The sequence below is a fragment of the Dendrobates tinctorius genome, unplaced genomic scaffold (genome assembly GCF_039654945.1).
Source record: "Dendrobates tinctorius isolate UK_male_01 unplaced genomic scaffold, ASM3965494v1 ptg000125l, whole genome shotgun sequence".
Classification (NCBI taxonomy): domain Eukaryota; kingdom Metazoa; phylum Chordata; class Amphibia; order Anura; family Dendrobatidae; genus Dendrobates; species Dendrobates tinctorius.
The window spans coordinates 19,991,286-20,010,459 of record NW_027361793.1 but is presented as its reverse complement, the minus strand read 5'-3'; the positions used below and the strand labels follow the sequence as shown (position 1 = coordinate 20,010,459).

Genomic DNA, 19,174 nt, shown 5'->3' with positions numbered 1-19,174 from the left:
CAGACATCTGACTGGGATGATATAGCGAATCCTGCTTTGAGCAGGGTGTTGGTCCAGATGGCCCAGGAGGTCCCTTCCAACTCTACGATTCTATGATTTGACAACTCTCCATTGCCAATTTTGAGTAACCATGAGTTGTACTCAATTTCGTCATGAGACGTTCTCATATTCTGATGTAACTGGAACCGTGAAAACTGATTCCTGGATTGTGAGTATTTAAAGGTGGACTGTACAATGTGGGCTCTTTTTCCACCTTCCACTATTGGTAGGGTTTGACAAAAGTCACCACCATTTATGAAAACTTTTCCACCAAATGTTTTTTTTTTTCCCCACATATGTCTTGGAACAAATTATCCACAGCGTTCATATTAAAACAGGGAGTCATTGTTACGTCATCCGAAATAACGAGAGATGACTCCATAAACTTCTTTGTTTGAAGTGAGGTTGGCTTAATTTTTGACACTGTGGTCTCATTTGTTGTAATTCCAAGACCAAACTTGGAATGGTAAGTACTACCGTTTTGTAGTATTGTAGCCGCCAATCCAGTAGAGGCTACAGAGCAAATAGACTTCTTTTCTGCTTGTAGTGTCTTGTGCAAGCAGTTGTACAAAAATGTCTTCCCACTGCCTCCTGGGCCGTCTAGAAAAAAATCAGTGTGAGCTAGTGTCGTCTGGCTGTGATGCAGCATTGACTGCTTGCATAATTGCATCGAAAGCTGTTTTCTGAGCTTCATTATGCATAGCTTTCAATTGCTTTATTACAGCTTATTTCATTTAAAAAAAAAAAAAAAAAAAAGAGAAATTAATCCAGCTCACCGCACTGCCTTGCTGGTAGGATCCAGATCCTGCGCACGGATTTGACTAGGCAGTCAATCAATAATAGGAAAGAAAAAAGAAGTTCCAGCGCCAGGAATGGAAAATTAAAAATCCATTTTATTGTGCCATTGCATATTAAAATTCCAGCAGGTACAGCATATCTGTCGGATGACTACAGAACAATGCGTTTCGATGCCTCAGGTCTTAATCATGTACTCATGATTAAGACCTGAGGCGTCGAAACGCGTTGTTCTGTAGTCATCCAACAGATATGCTGTACCTGCTGGAATTTTAATATGCAATGGCACAATAAAATGGATTTTTAATTTTCCATTCCTGGCGCTGGAACTTCAGCTTATTTCATTTGGTCCAGTATATCATCTGGAACATTTACTGGAGTTGGCAATTCGTAGTCAGCACAGGACTTTTTATTGCTTAAGAGCACTTCATTAATATCACGAAGAGCCAGTTGCTCAGCAATTTCTGGAGTATACTGCCGGTGTAATCCTCCATAAATCCGGTTTTATATTTTTGCCATAATGCCAATGGTTTAGCAGGCTCCCCATATACACAAATTATAGCAAATAATTCACGAAGTTGGTAGGGCATTTTGAAAGCGATTTGCATCCGTTATACCTTCTTCCCTTTGGGAATCATCTTCCAAAAGATGAAGATCAATGCAGGCATTTTTATACATGTCATGTACGAATCCATTGACAGTCCTTAAGTCAGCATAAGACTTTGCTCCTCTTACGTGAAGTAAAAGGAGTCTTAGTTAATACAGCTCACCATCTGTTAAAGAGACTGTATACATTCGGGCAATTGTTTTCCCAAATTGAGCCCATCCATCCTTCTGGTAGAGCATTTCTATCCCAGACATAGTGTTCAGGGATTTCACTGTACAAATACTGATGAGCGGAAGCGTCAACTCTGTTTAGCTTAAAATAAGCCTGCAGTGTAGAGGCTTTTGAGTCCGAAATAACCATAACCTCCTTACCATCTTCGAAAAAAACACTTGCTGCATGTTTTCAAGGTGCACAGCCAGCCTTTTAATGGTATGTAAAGCATCATACATTTTATTATATACCGAGAATCTACATACATGGCTGGTTCATTCCAGTTTAATATATCAAACTTGAAATTGGCACAGTCATGCCCTTTGTATACATATTTGAAAAGATATTTAACACTTTTTATTGAAGCACATATCTCAACATTGATATGGCAATTGTACTTGAGTAATAAATAGGGGTTGAATGGAACTACCCATCTATTGTCGATTTCTCTCGTTCCTCATCTGGTTTTCCCAGTATTGCGTTGACGGTACTGTGTGTAACCATCAACATTGGGGTTTGTCTCTGTATTAAAATAATTTGGGAATTTTTTTGCGCATTGACCATCTGTCATGCATATAGCACCAGGTTGTTCCTCGCCACATGGGCCATGAATCGTGCTTCATCACTGCCTCATGCAGTTTTGGATTTGCTGTCTCATTTGGGATTTCAACAGAGACCAATTCATCAATTCTTTCTTTGTCCCTCGGTTTATCTTCTTCTCCGAGGATTAAGAGCAGGTGAGCGTGTGGTAGTCCACACTTTTGAAATTCTGTCACATGCACATAGGCAACTACACGTCCAAAAATGTGCTTTTTCAAAATCTCATTAAGCACGGCGTGGAGTTTGATTTTAAATACTCGTGCAACCAAATCTGGTCTGAACTCTGGCCTTTGCCATGGTCCTAAGTTTTCAATAATTTCTTTCAACTTTGGGTTACAGGTCATCGCAACAAAAAGATCTGGCTTTCCGAATTTTCAGACAGTTGTCATGGCGTCTTGGTAATTTTGCTGCATAGCTCTTGGGCTTCCAATGAAACTGGATGGTAAAATTACTGGTGTCCCAGCGTTTAGCCCTTGGTGTAACGCAGCATTATGGATGTGATCCATAACGCTGGCATACCTGTCGACGCGTAATGCCTTTTGATTTTGTTTTATATAATGGATCCTGTCGGATTCAATTTTGACGTAACTGTCAATGATAAATTGTTGCATCAACTTCCCAGCATTTGAAAGGGGATTGAACTCGTCACAAATGGCAAGCCTGTATGCATAGTACTGCAACAGTGTGATTTTTTTTCTTGTCGATCTTGATCCACTGGTATGGATGGTAGATAAATGTCACCAATTCCTTGATGTTGCACACTTAGGGCAATTGGAGTTGTCAAATTTATTGTCCATCCACTGTCCCCATATGGGAATAGAAGTGGATATGTCATTGCATCACACTTTCTGTGAAGAAAGCTGATTTGAACTGTTTGGTTTTCACTTTTCAGGTGAACTCTGATGTCACCATTAAATGGGGGTTCACCCAATGCATTTTGATAAATTATAGCTACTTCATTGCACCTTGGTGTATTGTATCGCCTCTGGTCATCATTGTAGTCATTCATATTTGACATTATTTCGAGTGGATCGCAATTTTCTAATTCAGCAATCCTCTCTTCCAAATTCTCTCATCATTGTGAAGGCTCTTTCGAGTGGGTTAATTGCTTTCATTTTCTCTCCAAGAGATGACAGCAGTGCTGGGAGGCACTTTTTATTTACTTGACTTGTACTTAATGCTTCTTCACTGTCCAAGATATAAATCTGGGCATACTTGGGAGTACTACCCACAGCGGGATGCAATGGAGCAGTTCTGTGGTAAATTTGTCCGTGAATTCGACAACAGTATGGACCATGCCCAGGATGTGGCGCTACTTGTGCTCCCATTGATGCTAAAGCAAGAGAGCTTTTGTATTGCCTTATATTAGCCATAAAGTTATTGGAGTGCTAATGCTCTCCTTTCATCAACTTGACTAAATTGATCATCCTTACGAATGGGACGTAATTGGATGCGCCCTCTCTTGCTGCAGGAAGGGAATGTTTTTCCCTGCACCATTTTGTCTTTGAATTATTTAGATTGGCAGAACTGACATTGAAATGTCAGTTCGCCAGCATAGTGCTCTTCAATACGTGTCTCATCAATTTGATTAGGAAGCCCTCTAGCGGCAAATGTAACTTGCCGTCGTCGAGTGGCTCTTGCATTTTGGACAAGTCTTCTATCTTGTTCTCGTCTGTGTGAAATTTGTGTATCACTTTGTGCATTGCGTGTTGCTTGTTGTCGTGCATCATTAGATGTTCTACGTGATTCAGTTACTTCATTCGTTTCTCTTGCTCTTTCGGGCTGCATCAGCAGTTCTTCAACAATTTTGTTAGTCTTCTGTTTCATTAAGGTTACGCATCCGTATGCTATTCGCTTCTCTACGTGCAGCAGCACGATCAATTTGATCCATCTTTGCAATGTTGCCTCCCAATGTTGCCTCACAGTGTTGCCTCCCAATGTTGCCTCCCAATGTTGCCTCACAGGCTAACGTTCAATAAAGGCTTATGCCTTACCTCGTCCCCAGGGAGAGCTCCTCTCCTTATTAGATATGTCACTTAACTCCTATCCAGGGCCTTACAGTACTTGGGTATCCATGGTTACACCCACGCATATTGTCAGTTAGCTGCTATTGGTAGCAACTATGGATACCTAAGTTACTGTTGAGCTCTGGATGACTCATTGTGCACAGACAGTTGGGCTGTGGATGACTCATTGTGCACAGACACACGGACACGTACAAATTAGGTATATGGATTGTTCATGCTTTCTCAGTTATATATTTGTAACTTCCTAACGTGTGTGTATATGTATGTATTTGTGTATATATATATATATATATATATATATACGTTAGGAAGTTACAAATACAGTTGTGCTCAAAAGTTTACATACCTCGGGGCAAAATTTTTCCTTTCTTGGCCTTTCTTCAGAGAATATGAATAACACCAAAACTTTTTCTCCACGCATGGTTGGTGGTTGGGTGAAGCCATTTATTGTCAAACTACTGTGTTTTCTCTTTTTAAATCATGACAACCCAAAACATCCAAATAACAATGATCATAAGTTTTTTTTACCCTGGTAATTTTGGCCTGATAACATGCACAGAAGTTGACACAAATGGGTTTGACTGGCTACTAAAGGTAACATCCTCACCTGTGACCTATTTGCTTGTAATCAGTGTGTGCTGAGTGAGTTTCTGGGGTCCAGACAGACTCTTGCATCTTTCATCCAGCCACTGACGTTTCTGAATTGAGTCATGGGGAAAACAAAAGATTTGTTCATGGATCTACTGGAAAAGGTAGTTGAACTGTATAAAACAGGAAAGGGATACAAAAAGATATCCAAGGAATTGATAATGCCAGTCAGCAGCATTCAAACTATGATTAACAAATAGAAAATCACGGGCTCTGTAAAAGCAATACCATGGTCTAGTAGACCAACAAAAATTTTGTCCACAACTGCCAGGAAAATTGTTTGGAATGCAAAGAAAAACCCACAAATAATATGAGCTGAAATACTGGACTCTCTGAAAACTAGCAATGTGGCTGTTTCAAGATGCACAATAAGGAGGCAGTTTGAAGAAAAATGGGTTGCATGGTTGAGTCTCCAGAAGAAAGCCATAGCTGTGCAAATGCAACAAAGTATCTCACCTACACACCGAAAACAGCACAGAGACAAACTTCAAAACTCTGGAACAAGGTAATTTGGAGTTATGAGACCAAAATTGAACTTTTTGGCCACAACCATAAACGTTACATTTGGAGAGAGGTCAACAAGGCCTATGATGAAAGGAACACCATTCCTACTGTACAGCACGGAGGTGGATCGCTGATGTTTTGGGGATGTGTGAGCTACAAAGGCACAGGAAACTTAGTCAAAGTTGAAGGAAAGATTAATGCAGCACATTATCAGCAAATATTGCTGCACATGGGACATACTTGGACGTTCCAACATAACAATAATCCAGAACACAAGGCCAAGTCGACCTGGCGGCAGATTCATTAAGACTGGTTTTGTACACACCAATCTTAATGAAGTGCTCGATAGAGTACAGTGCACCTAATTAAGAATTGCACTCCACTTAATGAATTACCGTATTTTTTTTATTTATAAGGTGCACTTTTTTCCCCAAACATTTTGGAGGAAAATGGGAGTGCGTCTTATAGTCCGGATATACTTACCAGGAGTCTCATCCCAGGCTGATACGCAGCAGTTTCACAGGTGCTCGGTTTTGCGGGCGCTCCGCTGACATTTTGTGATATCCTGGAACCCCCACACTTCCATTGTTGTAATACGTTGGTCTCCAGGAAAATGGCCACCGGAGGTGGCGCATGTGTAGATTGAGATCTTGGCAGCAATATCTCGTCTCCTGAGATCTTATTCTGCGCATTCGCCACCCCTGGCGGCCATTTTCCTGGAGACCCAAGGCATTACAACAATGGAACTGTGGGAGCTCCGGGCTTTCACAAAATGTCGACGGAGCCTCTGCACCACCGAGCCTCTCCAAAACTGCCGCGCACCAGCCTGGGATGGATGTGTTGGAGTTTTCACAAAATGGCGGAGTCCCCGCACCACCGAAGCTACCGCACCAGCTTGGGATGAGTCACATCATCGCCAGACCACCGACCGCCTCCTCTGACCCCGCTCCATCAATGCTCCCGATCACACTCTACCCCCCAGTAAGCTGAATAATTCGGACTGTAACACGTACCCTCATTTGACGCATTAATTTTTTTCCCCTATATTTATTAAAATTTGGGGTATCTTTTGATCCGGTGCGTCTTATAGTCCGAAAAATACGGTAGTTGCATCTAAAACTTGCGTGTACGCCTGCCAGATATATACTTCAAGGAGTAGTGTAACTTTTCAAGGATTTGATGGGTTGCAATAGTCATATACATTCCTGCCCATGCTACACCCATATTGGTTACTGTCAATCATATGCTGCACACACACTGCAGCGCGTGCTGTCAATCAAATTGCCAGGGAGTGATTACACTCACATGCACTGTGTAGTGAACGGTGACTGTAACCGCTTCCTGCACCAGTCTGATGACAGGAATCCAGCGGCTACAGGAAGGATGTAAGTTCAATTTCTCCCTGTAACTGCTGATCTAGTAAGGCAGATAGGCAGGATTTCAACACTATTTACCTACATATCAACGGTATATCTGCAGGGATCTAGAGGCTTTGAACATGACAAGTTCCCAATAACATTATCTTCTATGCACTGGATATTCAATAACTTGATGAACGGTGGTGGCTTCACCACTGTGAGCTCAGAATTCTGTGTCAGAATTGGTCGGTGACCTTACTTGTGCACCCCTGCTCCATTTATTCCCTATAGCACTGCTGGAGATAGCAGAGCACAGTGCTGGACTTCATAGAGAATGAGTGGAGCAGAATGATGGATTTCATTTAGCAACTATATAATGTCAATTAGGAAAGGAGTTTGCTTTAGCTCCAACAGCAATAATGCTTTATTTTCTGGATGATATTGTATTATAATCATTTTTTATCATTCCTCATCTCACTTTCCTTTTTCTTTTCAAGGTTCCTGTAAACCAGTTTATACTGATGACTGAAGCTAAGAAAGTGGCGTTCTTGGGAGAAAATATTTTTGGGGATTTCTCCTCCAGTCAAAATTTAGTGCAGGCAAATAAAACACAACAGATTAAACCCCATAAGGACGATATAATATAATGGAACGTGGTAATGGGCTTCTAGGATTCAGAATGGCCTTTCTGCTACTTCTTCAGTCTTTGTAACTATGTAAAATTATTTGATAAATTAAAAATCTCTCCCATTTTAGCAGTGTGTCCTTGGCTTATTTGAGTAATGGACTAGTATAATATAAGATGAGCTGATAAATCCAAGCGGACTCCATGTTCATGTCCTTTCTCTTCATAGAACATAAGGCACAAGGACCTTGTCGAGAATAAACAGAATAGTCCCATTGGTCTGAATTTATCGGCACTGGCGTTCTGCGTTCCCGTTTTAATGAAGAGGGCGTTAGAGTAAGACGACTTAAATTCATTAAGACATGCCCTCGTTAATTCATGTGGCATATCTTTCAGCTGGTGTGCTATGGCGCAGGTAATGGAGTACATTTCTTACGACACTTTTATGACGTAATTGTGATAAATTTGTCTGTAGCTTTCAGACACACCTTCTCCCTTCTAAGCTTTATCAAAATTTGGCAGAGATGGTCAAAACTCTCCTAAAAATGCCAAAACTTAAGCCTATATTGATTATATTACTGTACCTTGAACGCTGTATATTTTGGTGAACTGCTAAAATCCAAAACTTGTCACTGTGCAAATATTTCTGGACCTAACTTTACGAGGAGTCCCCTGTACTCCATTTTTTTTCAGTTCTAATGTTCCTTTGTTTCCCCACTCACATACTTATAAAACTTGCAAAACTCTTGTAAAAAGTCTGCCTTTTGTCACAAGTAGGGGTGGTCTACCTATGCAAAAATTGTATTACTGTAGGGGGGACCAGCAGAGTGGCTGCGTTATAGCAGGGGATAGGTGGGGTACTTTATGGTTGACTATGTTCGAGAATGACTAGTATTAGGCAAATTAGGCAAACAATCATGGTTATTCCACAAAATATTGATTTCTGAATTCTTCCTGAGTTAAAACATTAGTATTGTTGTTTCTAAATGATTATGAACTTGTTTTCTTTGCATTATTTGCGGTCTGAAAGCACTGGGGTTTTTTTTTTTAATTTTGACCATTTTTCTTTGTCAGAAAAAAATCCAAAATTTATAGCTAGGAAATTCGGAGACATGTTGTCAGAAGTTCATAGACTAAAAGAACAATTTACATTTTACTCAAAAATATACCTATAAAGAGAAAAATCAGACAAACTGAACATTTGGAAGTGGTCTCTTAATTTTTGCCAGAGCTGTATATACAGTACCCAATTATGACAAAGGAGCATAAATAAATATGAAGCTACAGTGAGTGAATGTAAAACTATTCCTTATAAATAAATGCAATAAGGACACCAAGTGGTTTCATAAATAATTAGACCATAAATAATGAAATTATATGGAAATGGAAGGCACCAATTAAAAGGCTATGTGGATCAGATAGAGCATGGAAAGTAATAGATATGCATGAGATGACATTGCGCCAAAGCAGCTCATAGGATATTATATATAGGAGAAAATAATGCAACAAGTAACTGGTGGCAAGAAAAAGTTACGATATATACACATAGTGGTGTAATTGTAAAAAGTGAGGGCTGCTAAACAGCAAGAGAACTAATGCTCAAATATCATATCAACATGTATGAGGCAAGGGTTAATACAGTAACCCCTGCATTAGTTATTTTGCAGTTTAGCAGCTCTCACATTTTACACCTACACCACTGTGTGTATATAACTTTTTATTGCCTCCAGTTACTTGTTGCATTACTTTCTCCTATATACAGTGGGTACGGAAAGTCTTCAGACCCCTTTAAATTTTTCACTCTTTGTTTCATTGCAGCCATTTGGTAAATTCAAAAAAGTTCATTTTTTTTTTCTCATTAATGTACACTTTGCACCCATCTTGACTGAAAAAAAAATAGAAATGCAGAAATTTTTGCAAATTTATTAAAAAAGATAAGATCACTATTCGATTTCATGTATTTGTCATCTGCATAGACTGTTGTATGCAGGGGATTTTCTCTGCCCATTTTTTCACCATTTTAATGAAACTAAAAAATATATATTTTTAATATGACTAGCTGTTTCCAGCCAGCTAATGCTCGGCACGCTCATTGCTATCTAATTAACGCTGCTGGTGATTAAACTAAAGTAAATAATGACAACATTCAATAGCGCTTACGCAGGTGGTAAATTAAATTAAAATGAAGTTAATAACAATAATAATCATTAAAAATCTGAATAATACTAATGATACATTTTATTCACAGTGTAAAATCAAAAACAAACTGGATTCAGTAAGATGTGTGTTTTTTATTCATTCCAGCATCTAAACAAATTTCATAAGGAAACTTAAATTAAGTTAAAATTTCTCTGTAAACACAATTAAATGTATAGTCATTTTCGTCATTTTCAAAGATCTTTCCTTGACTTCTACCAGGTACAATTTGAACTGAAAGACCTTTACAACTTGTTACTCTAGAGAATGCAGTGTATAATTGACCATGTGTGAATACAGGATCAGGTAGGAGAACGCCAATCTTATCGAATGTTTGTCCTTGCGATTTTGTAATGGTCATGGAATAAGCCAGACGAAGTGAGAATTGTTTTCTTGTTAACTTAAAAGGGATATCGCAATTTTTGCTAGTGTCCAATGGTATTCTTGGAATGAGAACCTTTTGACCACGACGCTCCCCAGAAAAAATACTGCAGTCGATGAGATTTGTGCCAAGAGTTTCTACAATTAATCGAGTACCATTGCACAGTCCGTTCTTTGGATTTAGATTGCGGAGTAGCATGACACAGCAGCCTTTCTTAAGGTTCAGCATATGAGGAGGGAGGCCCATAGGAGTTAGGGAATGTACAAATTCAATGGGGTCAGCGTGTCACAGTTTTTAGGGCATAGTACTGCTCTGGAAGCAAGATCAGCAGGAGTGAGAGAGTTCAGGTCATTCCCAAATATGCTCGTCACGACGTCATGAGTCAGAATGTCTTTGCTCAGCTTCACAAAATCCACCAGATTCCCATCTTGAACTCCTGATCCAACAGTTAGCAGCCACTCACAAAATTCAACCTCATCAGGATTGACTCGCATGTTCCTGATTAATTTCAGTTCCTTGAAGGATTTCCAGACTGGACTGCTCTTGACACACGCCTCTACAATACTAACGCGATTTCCATGAATTACAACTGAAGCTTGCTGACAAAAATCTCCTCCAACAACAATCGGGATCCCACCAAAAGGTTCTTCATTGTGAAGGAGAATACGTAAGCTTCTATCAACGGCATTGAAAAGATGAACGTGAGACATTGAAATTTCATCCCATATAATAAGTTTAGTATCCCGAAGCCCTCGGCAGACTGAGGTTCCTTCTTTAATACTTGATACAGTTCTCTCATTCAAATGAATTGAAATTCCAAATCCAGAGTGGACTGTTTTACCGCCTGTGTAAAACAAAAAAAAACTTCACTACAGACATCTTAAATTTACGTTTTTCAGTATTCTGCAATCATAAATAAAACTACCTTTTAGTAATGTAGCTGCCAAACCGGTAGGAGCAACTGTTTTTACAATGCCACCATTCCCAAGTATAGTAGATGCCAAAGCCTTGTACACGAAAGTCTTTCCACAACCTCCTGCACCAGTTAAAAAAAAGCATTTTTGTGATGTGGTTGGATTATTAACTGCATTCATGATTGTTTCAAAGGCGCCTCATTGTTCTAGGTTCATCAGAAACTGCAGTCGTTCAGATTCTTGTTTCTCCCTTTCCACATCAACAATGTCACACATTTTATACGCATCTGATGGGGAAGGTAGTCCACAACTTTTGCAATCTTTAGCAAACTGTCGTAAGTGGTCTTGGATATCGGCAAGTGTTTGCTGCTCGGCCATGTATTCGTTATGAGTCAGGAGGAAGTCTTCCATCATGTTATTTTTATATTTGTTGTATAAATCAAGTCCACTTGTGATGTTGGCGTGGTTCAGGATTGCAGCAAATAGCTGTCGAAGCTCACCGTGCATTCTAAATAAAGATGCTTCTTCCATTGTTCTGTCCCACTCTGAATCGTCATGCAATAATACCATGGCCTTTTCTGCCAGAATATAAGTTTCATATGTGTGTCCTTCCACTGTTCTCAGATCTTCGAATGATGTAGCACCTGTAAACAACATAAAGAAAATAATTAAAAATTATAAAAAAAAGTCAGGATGATCTAATAACGTACAATTAGATGAATATGACTTACCCTTGATATGCATCAGGAGTAGGCGCAGGGAAAATCTTTCCATATCTTGTGGAGAGACAGAGTACATTCTTGGAAGGATCTTGTCAGCACCTCTTTTTCTTGTCTTCCAAAACTTATTTGTCCAGACATACAACGGTAGGATATTTCACAATATAAATACTGACGTGCTGATGGATCAGTTTGGTTTAGAACGAACCATTTCGTAAGTTTTGTGCCATCACGCTGAGCTTTTTCCACAGAAAGCTGCTCCGTTCCATCCTCAAAGTAAACTTATTGTTGGAAAGGTAGGTGTACCGGAAGTCTTTCTACAGCATGGGAATGTGCAGACATCTCAAATTTTCGCAGCCGCCACATTGCTTCAGGCGATGCCAAATATCGTGTGTCGATGTAAGTCTTAATCTCCTCCCAGTGGTAGGTGCCGGTGTTGCTGACTTCGTTCACTTGAACAATGGCTGCATCATGTCCTTTGTACACGTACTTGGAAACATATTTGACGGTCTGGATGGAAGAGCAGATTTCCACATTTATGTGTGCGCTGTATTTCTGAGAAGGTAGGGGTTGTATGGTACAACCCAGCGGCTGTCAACTTCCACATCCCAATTCTTGAGCTTAATGCCATCTTTTCGTCTGCGGTATACTGGATAACCATCCACATTAATATTTGTTTCTTCGCTGAAGTCTTTGGGAAACTTTTTGGAACATGTCCGGATTCCTTTTACATCTTCCATACACGGTGAATTTCTATTGTGTTCTCCACAGGGCCCATGAATCATGCAGCTGGTGACAACATCGTAAAGCTCCTTGTTAATATCCGGGTCAGGAATTTCTGCACAAACAGCATTGTCACAATCGATAGCTTCTTGAAACTTGTCTTCGTCGTCCAGAATTAAGAGCATATGGCAATGAGGAAGACCTGAAACAATAAAAGGATGCATTAAATGTGCATTATTAATAATTCCATTCTTAACATTACTGTTACGAACATTCAGATGAATGTACGTAATACCTCTTTTTTTAAATTCAATGACGTAGGTGTATGCCTTTACTTGTCCCATCACTCCACCTTTTTTTTGCAGTCAAGTCGTTTAGTAACTCTTGTAGCTTTAAATAGAATATGGTAGACACCAAATCTGGGCGGTCTATTGCTGTTTCATGTTGTAAAAGGCCGGACTGAATTTCTTCCCACTTTGGGTTGCAAGTGAACGTAATAAATAAATCCGGCTTTCCAAATTTTGCTACCAGTCATCGCATCTTGGTAATTCTGTGTCATGGCACGTTTTCCACTGGTAAAAGAAGAGGGAAGTATGACAATGCGACCCGGTCTCAGATCTTGTTGTTCAGCCCTACTGTTGATATAATCCATAAGCCCGACATATAATTCTACTCTGAGTTTCTTTTGGTTTTGTCTGTTCCAGTCCAGTCGCTGCGCTTCAGCCTTTAGGTAGGCAACAATTATGTATTGTTGTGTCAGCTTGGCAGAATGTAACAGCGGGTTGAAGGATTGTCGATCCTGAAGGTGGCACGCATAGAATTCCCTCATCAACACATATCTTTTTTTTTTTTTCTTGTTCCCCTGCATCGTGACTGATATCTTCCTGTTCTTCGTTGTCACCTTCCTCCATTTCATGACTTTTCCTTTTTTCAGTTCTCCCTTGCTTCCGTATTCCAGGTTGCCATCCGTGTTCACCATACGGAAAGAGGAGTGGATACACCATTAGATCACAGTTTGGGCTATGGTACACAATATTCTGTAGTCCTCACTGCCCAATGGGATGAACGGCAATGTCTCTTTTGATCGGCGGCTCTCCATCATCGGAGACAAACACAGCTGCAACTTCATTGGCTGTCGGCAAGTTGTATTGGCGAGGGTCGTGTTGTCTATCCTTGGTTATCCACATTTCGATTTTATGGTGGTCGTAGCCACGCTGATCAATCAAATCCTTCATCATCTTGAAAGCCTGAGCAAATGGGTTGATATCTCTGAGTAAACAGTCAATAGTATTCATTATGTCCCTCTTGCATCCTTCATTTTGCTCGTTATTTAATCGTTGAATGTTTGCATACTCAGGATCCAATATGTAGAGTTGTGAATATGAAGGAGTATCAGATCTAAAGAAAGCACAAATATATTTTTAATTATTAAAAAAGAGTAGGAATGAATTAAAAACGTACATTTAATTGTATTCAGGTCTTTTATCTTAGAGAAGTTGATGTACAGTGGTACACTTGTCCATGAATGACTAAAACGGGTGGGCCACCGGAAAATTTAATTGACTGAAATTCAAAGGATGCAAAGGCAAAAGCACTGTTGTACTTTCTGATGTTCTTACCTCGTGTGGTAATGTGGGAGGACGGAGCCTCGTATGGTAATGTGGGGGGACGGAGCCTCGTGTGGTAATGTGTGAGGACGGAGCCTCGTGTGGTAATATGTGGGGACGGAACCTCGTGTGGTAATGTGTGGGGACGGAGCCTCGTGTGGTAATGTGTGTGGACTCAGCCTCGTGTGGTAATGTGTGAGGACAGAGCCTCGTGTGGTAATGTGGGGGGATGGAGCCTCGGGTGGTAATGTGGGGGGGCGGGATTATGTGTGGTAATGTGGTGGGGCGGGATTATGTGTGGTAATGTGGGGGGTGGGATTATGTGTGGTGATATGGGGGGTGGGATTATGTGTGGTGATGTGGTGGGGGTGGGATTATGTGTGGTGGGGGACGGGATTATGTGTGGTGATGTGGTGAGAGGCGGGACTATGTGTGGTGATGTGGTGGGGGCGGGACTATGTGTGGTGATGTGGGGGTGGGACTGTGTGTAGTGATGTGGTGGGGGCGGGACTATGTGGTGATGTGGGGGGCGGGACTATGTGGTGATGTGGTGGGGGGCAGGACTGTGTGTGGTGATGTGGTGGGGGCGGGACTGTGTGTGGTGATGTGGTGGGGGCGGGACTGTGTGTGGTGATGTGGGGGCGGGACTGTGTGTGGTGATGTGTGGGGGCCAGATTGTGTGGTGATGTGGGGGCGGAACTACTGTGCAGGGGGCGGGATTAGTGAGTAATCACAATGCCTCTATGTAATGGGGGCTGGGGCGGGATTATGTGTGGTGATGTGGTGGGGGGCAGAGCTACTGTGCAGGGGGCGGGATTAGCGAGTAATCACGATGCCTCTTATATATATATAGATTGTCAATAAAGAGTATTATTTGGGATTTGTCTATTTAACTTTATTTTGGATACCCACCTATTTGTAGTAGGTGTAATAATAGTGATAATATTAGCTTATACCTCCAATTAGAAATGTAGTATAGTTCTTCTGATTCACTGTTGCTTAACCTACGTGCAGGGCATTGCAATAGCTTATCTTTCCATGGCTACAACCACTCATATAGTAAATTATTTAGCTGTTAGTGGTTGTAACCATGGATACCTTACCTAGCACATGGGATAAGCAACATAGCGAATCAGGAGAACTATACTACATTTCTAATTGGAGGTATTTGCTAATATTACATCTACTACATAATGGGATAGGATCTTGAAGCATCTTTACATACATGCCATTACTTTGGGGTATAAAAGTCTGATGTCTGGTAGTCTTAAAAGGCATCCTGTCACCATTTTTGTGTCCTACTAGCTGAAAATGTAATCTTGGTCAGTGTCTGCTATGCATTCTGCAAATGCTTATGTCACCCCATGACTCCCCCTGTATAACCCTGAAAAAAGTTTATTTCTCTCGTGCTGTATTCTAATTGGGTCTGTACGGTTTTAAAGGCGTGGCTTCATGCCACTCCACCCCTCCCCCTGGCTGTTGCTCGCCTTCCTGGACTTAGATGACACCTCCTGCATCATCCTCATCGCCGTGAGAAATTTTGCGCCTGTGCAGACAAATCATGAAACTGAATTGCATTACTGCATTAGAAATATGAAAAATTGAGAATGCTTAGCGCATAAATTGGCCAATTCATGTGTACCTGGCAGCCACTATAAGGCAATTCTCGTTGCCAGGACCTAATGCCAATATTCTCTTAGACAGTCTACATCTCTATGGGAACATAATGTGAATCCTCTCTTAGACTGACGTCTATACAGTGGGGAAAAAAAGTATTTAGTCAGTCAGCAATAGTGCAAGTTCCACCACTTAAAAAGATGAGAGGCGTCTGTAATTTACATCATAGGTAGACCTCAACTATGGGAGACAAACTGAGAAAAAAAAATCCAGAAAATCACATTGTCTGGTTTTTTTTTCATTTTATTTGCATATTATGGTAGAAAATAAGCATTTGGTCAGAAACAAAATTTCATCTCAATACTTTGTGATATATCCTTTGTTGGCAATGACAGAGATCAAACGTTTTCTGTAAGTCTTCACAAGGTTGCCACACACTGTTGTTGGTATGTTGGCCCATTCCGCCATGCAGATCTCCTCTAGAGCAGTGATGTTTTTGGCTTTTCGCTTGGCAACACGGACTTTCAACTCCCTCCAAAGGTTTTCTATAGGGTTGAGATCTGGAGACTGGCTAGGCCACTCCAGGACCTTGAAATGCTTCTTACGAAGCCACTCCTTCGTTGCCCTGGCGGTGTGCTTTGGATCATTGTCATGTTGAAAGACCCAGCCACGTTTCATCTTCAATGCCCTTGCTGATGGAAGGTTTGCACTCAAAATCTCACGATACATGGCCCCATTCATTTTTTCATGTACCCGGATCAGTCGTCCTGGCCCCTTTGCAGAGAAACAGCCCCAAAGCATGATGTTTCCACCACCATGCTTTACAGTAGGTATGATGTTTGATGGATGCAACTCAGTATTCTTTTTCCTCCAAACACGACAAGTTGTGTTTCTACCAAACAGTTCCAGTTTGGTTTCATCAGACCATAGGACATTCTCCCAAAACTCCTCTGGATCATCCAAATGCTCTCTAGCAAACTTCAGACGGGCCCGGACATGTACAGGCTTAAGCAGTGGGACACGTCTGGCACTGCAGGATCTGAGTCCATGGTGGCATAGTGTGTTACTTATGGTAGGCCTTGTTACATTGGTCCCAGCTCTCTGCAGTTCATTCACTAGGTCCCCCCGCGTGGTTCTGGGATTTTTGCTCACCGTTCTTGTGATCATTCTGACCCCACGGGGTGGGATTTTGCGTGGAGCACCAGATCGAGGGAGATTATCAGTGGTCTTGTATGTCTTCCATTTTCTAATTATTGCTCCCACAGTTGATTTCTTCACTCCAAGCTGGTTGGCTATTGCAGATTCAGTCTTCCCAGCCTGGTGCAGGGCTACAATTTTGTTTCTGGTGTCCTTTGACAGCTCTTTGGTCCTCACCATAGTGGAGTTTGGAGTCAGACTGTTTGAGGGTGTGCACAGGTGTCTTTTTATACTGATAACAAGTTTAAACAGGTGCCATTACTACAGGTAATGAGTGGAGGAAAGAGGAGACTCTTAAAGAAGAAGTTACAGGTCTGTGAGAGCCAGAAATCTTGATTGCTTGTTTCTGACCAAATACTTATTTTCCACCATAATATGCAAATAAAATGAAAAAAAAAACAGACAATGTGATTTTCTGGATTTTTTTTCTCAGTTTGTCTCCCATAGTTGAGGTCTACCTATGATGTAAATTACAGACGCCGCTCATCTTTTTAAGTGGTGGAACTTGCACTATTGCTGACTGACTAAATACTTTTTTTCCCCACTGTATCTCTGTGGAGGGGTGGTGGCCCTGCTGTAATTAAAAACGCCTGAGCCTAAGGGGCGGAGTGGTCAGTCAGAAGGCTAATGCAAACAAATATCAAAAGACTGACCGTCACATCCAAACATAAATCCAGTCTGAACAGGTGCTTACCTAGAGTAGCTAACTCATATACACTCAGACAAATAAAGCAGCACTCTGTAGCGTATAGCATGCAAACATGAAATATGAAAACTGAATTGCATTAAATGTCATATATAGTCAAAAATGTTATCAATATAACACATCAGCTCATCACAGACACAAAAAAAGGCAAACACAAGAGATTTGTCACACAAAAGGGATCACCTAAAAATACAGGGTGGTCCAAAAGTAGGTGAACAGAAAATAATAACATTTCTTTTGATTTATATATAAAATTATATTTACTAACACAAGCATAACATTGACAATAATACAAAAACCCTTAAATTTTATCAACGCAGGTGCTCAAACTGTTTTCCATCACAATTTGCACAGCTTTGAAGTCTGCCTCTTCGCTTCAAAAACATTTTTGCACAAGTCTCTTTGGGTATTAATTTCTTGAAATGCATCTCTTATGTAATTTTTCAAATCACTGACACTTTTTGGTCTTCGACTATAAACTTTGTCCTTGACTACTCCCTGAAAGAAAAAAAATCCATTGGAGTCAAGTCTGGTGAACGTGCCGGCCAATCCATTTATTAGGACATGTTTCATCAAGCTACTCGCAGACTACTCTTGAATAATGTGTAGGGGTCCCATCTTGTTGGAAATAAAGGTCATTTGAATTAGGCTGTTGCTGTAACTGGGGAACAACTTGATTCATTAGAATTCCGAGATACTTATCTCCTGTGACTGTTCCATCAAAAAAATGGTCCAAAAACACCAAAACATGAAATACCACCCCAAACATTGACACCAGGCTCATTTAGTTGTTGCTCTAATGTTAAATGCATGTTCTCATTATACCAGTAAATACAATTATGTCTGTTAATATGGCCAGATAATTTGAAAGAAGCTTCATCACTCCACATAATGTTATCTAAAATTACTGGAGTTTCTTCAATTTCGTTAAGCATAATATCACTAAATTGCAGCCGCCTGTCTGGATCATCCTCCAATAACCATGAATTAGACGTGGACTATAAGCTTTCCACCCAATAGATTTCAGGATTCACATGATGGAAGCTCATGAAATTCCCAATTCTAAAGAGACTCTTCTGGTGGCCTTTTTTGGACTCTGAACAAATGTTTCAGCAACAAGTTGCTTATTATTTTCTGTACAGGCTGTTTTGGGTCGACCACGGTCCACCTACTTTTGGACCACCCTGTATTACATTTATTGATACTGATACTGATACTGATTGATACTGATAGTGATGCTGAATAGTGATGAGCGAGCACTAAAATGCGCGTGTGCTCGTTGTTCGGGTCGAGTAAATTGGAATACTCGGGTACTCAGACAGAACAAGGAGCCCATGGTAAGTCTATGGGAGACCCGAGCATTTTTTACAGTGATCCCCCCGGGGTCCTTCTAAGATCTAAAAACGTCTGAAAATGATGGAAACACTGCTAAAATGACATGGGAATATCATGGGGAACGCTCCTGGAAGCATTCCTGACTCCTAGTTCACAGCTTTAAACAATGTTGTCAGAGTTTCATGTCATTTTTACCGGTGCACCAAAAAACATACCAAACCGGATTTTACTGGGTAATATGTTAAGGTACATCCTTTCCAGGTTAATGACTTGTATATAAGGCAAAATAAATAACCCCAGACCAAAATGTTCCTCCACCACTTGGGCTATATTCAGACGCAGCATTTTTGAAGCGTTTTTCAACT

At 40.7% G+C, this 19,174-nt stretch overlaps 1 protein-coding gene and 2 pseudogenes across 4 annotated transcripts in view; 1 reads left to right on the top strand and 2 right to left on the bottom strand.

The window, feature by feature from the left end:
* FASTKD2 (FAST kinase domains 2) overlaps positions 1-7,543 on the top strand; it is a 225,369-nt gene extending 217,826 nt beyond the window's left edge. For all 4 annotated transcript variants that reach the window (XM_073541909.1, XM_073541906.1, XM_073541907.1 and 1 more), the window contains one exon: positions 7,286-7,543. In XM_073541909.1, the coding sequence (XP_073398010.1) occupies positions 7,286-7,435 (150 nt within the window). In that variant the 3' untranslated portion in view covers positions 7,436-7,543. The remainder of the gene's footprint in view (positions 1-7,285) is intronic.
* On the bottom strand, positions 1,405-2,906 carry LOC141047008 (uncharacterized; annotated as a pseudogene).
* A 3,560-nt stretch (positions 7,544-11,103) lies between the features above and the next one.
* Positions 11,104-13,326, bottom strand: LOC141047012 (uncharacterized; annotated as a pseudogene).
* Between the last annotated feature and the right edge of the window lie 5,848 nt (positions 13,327-19,174).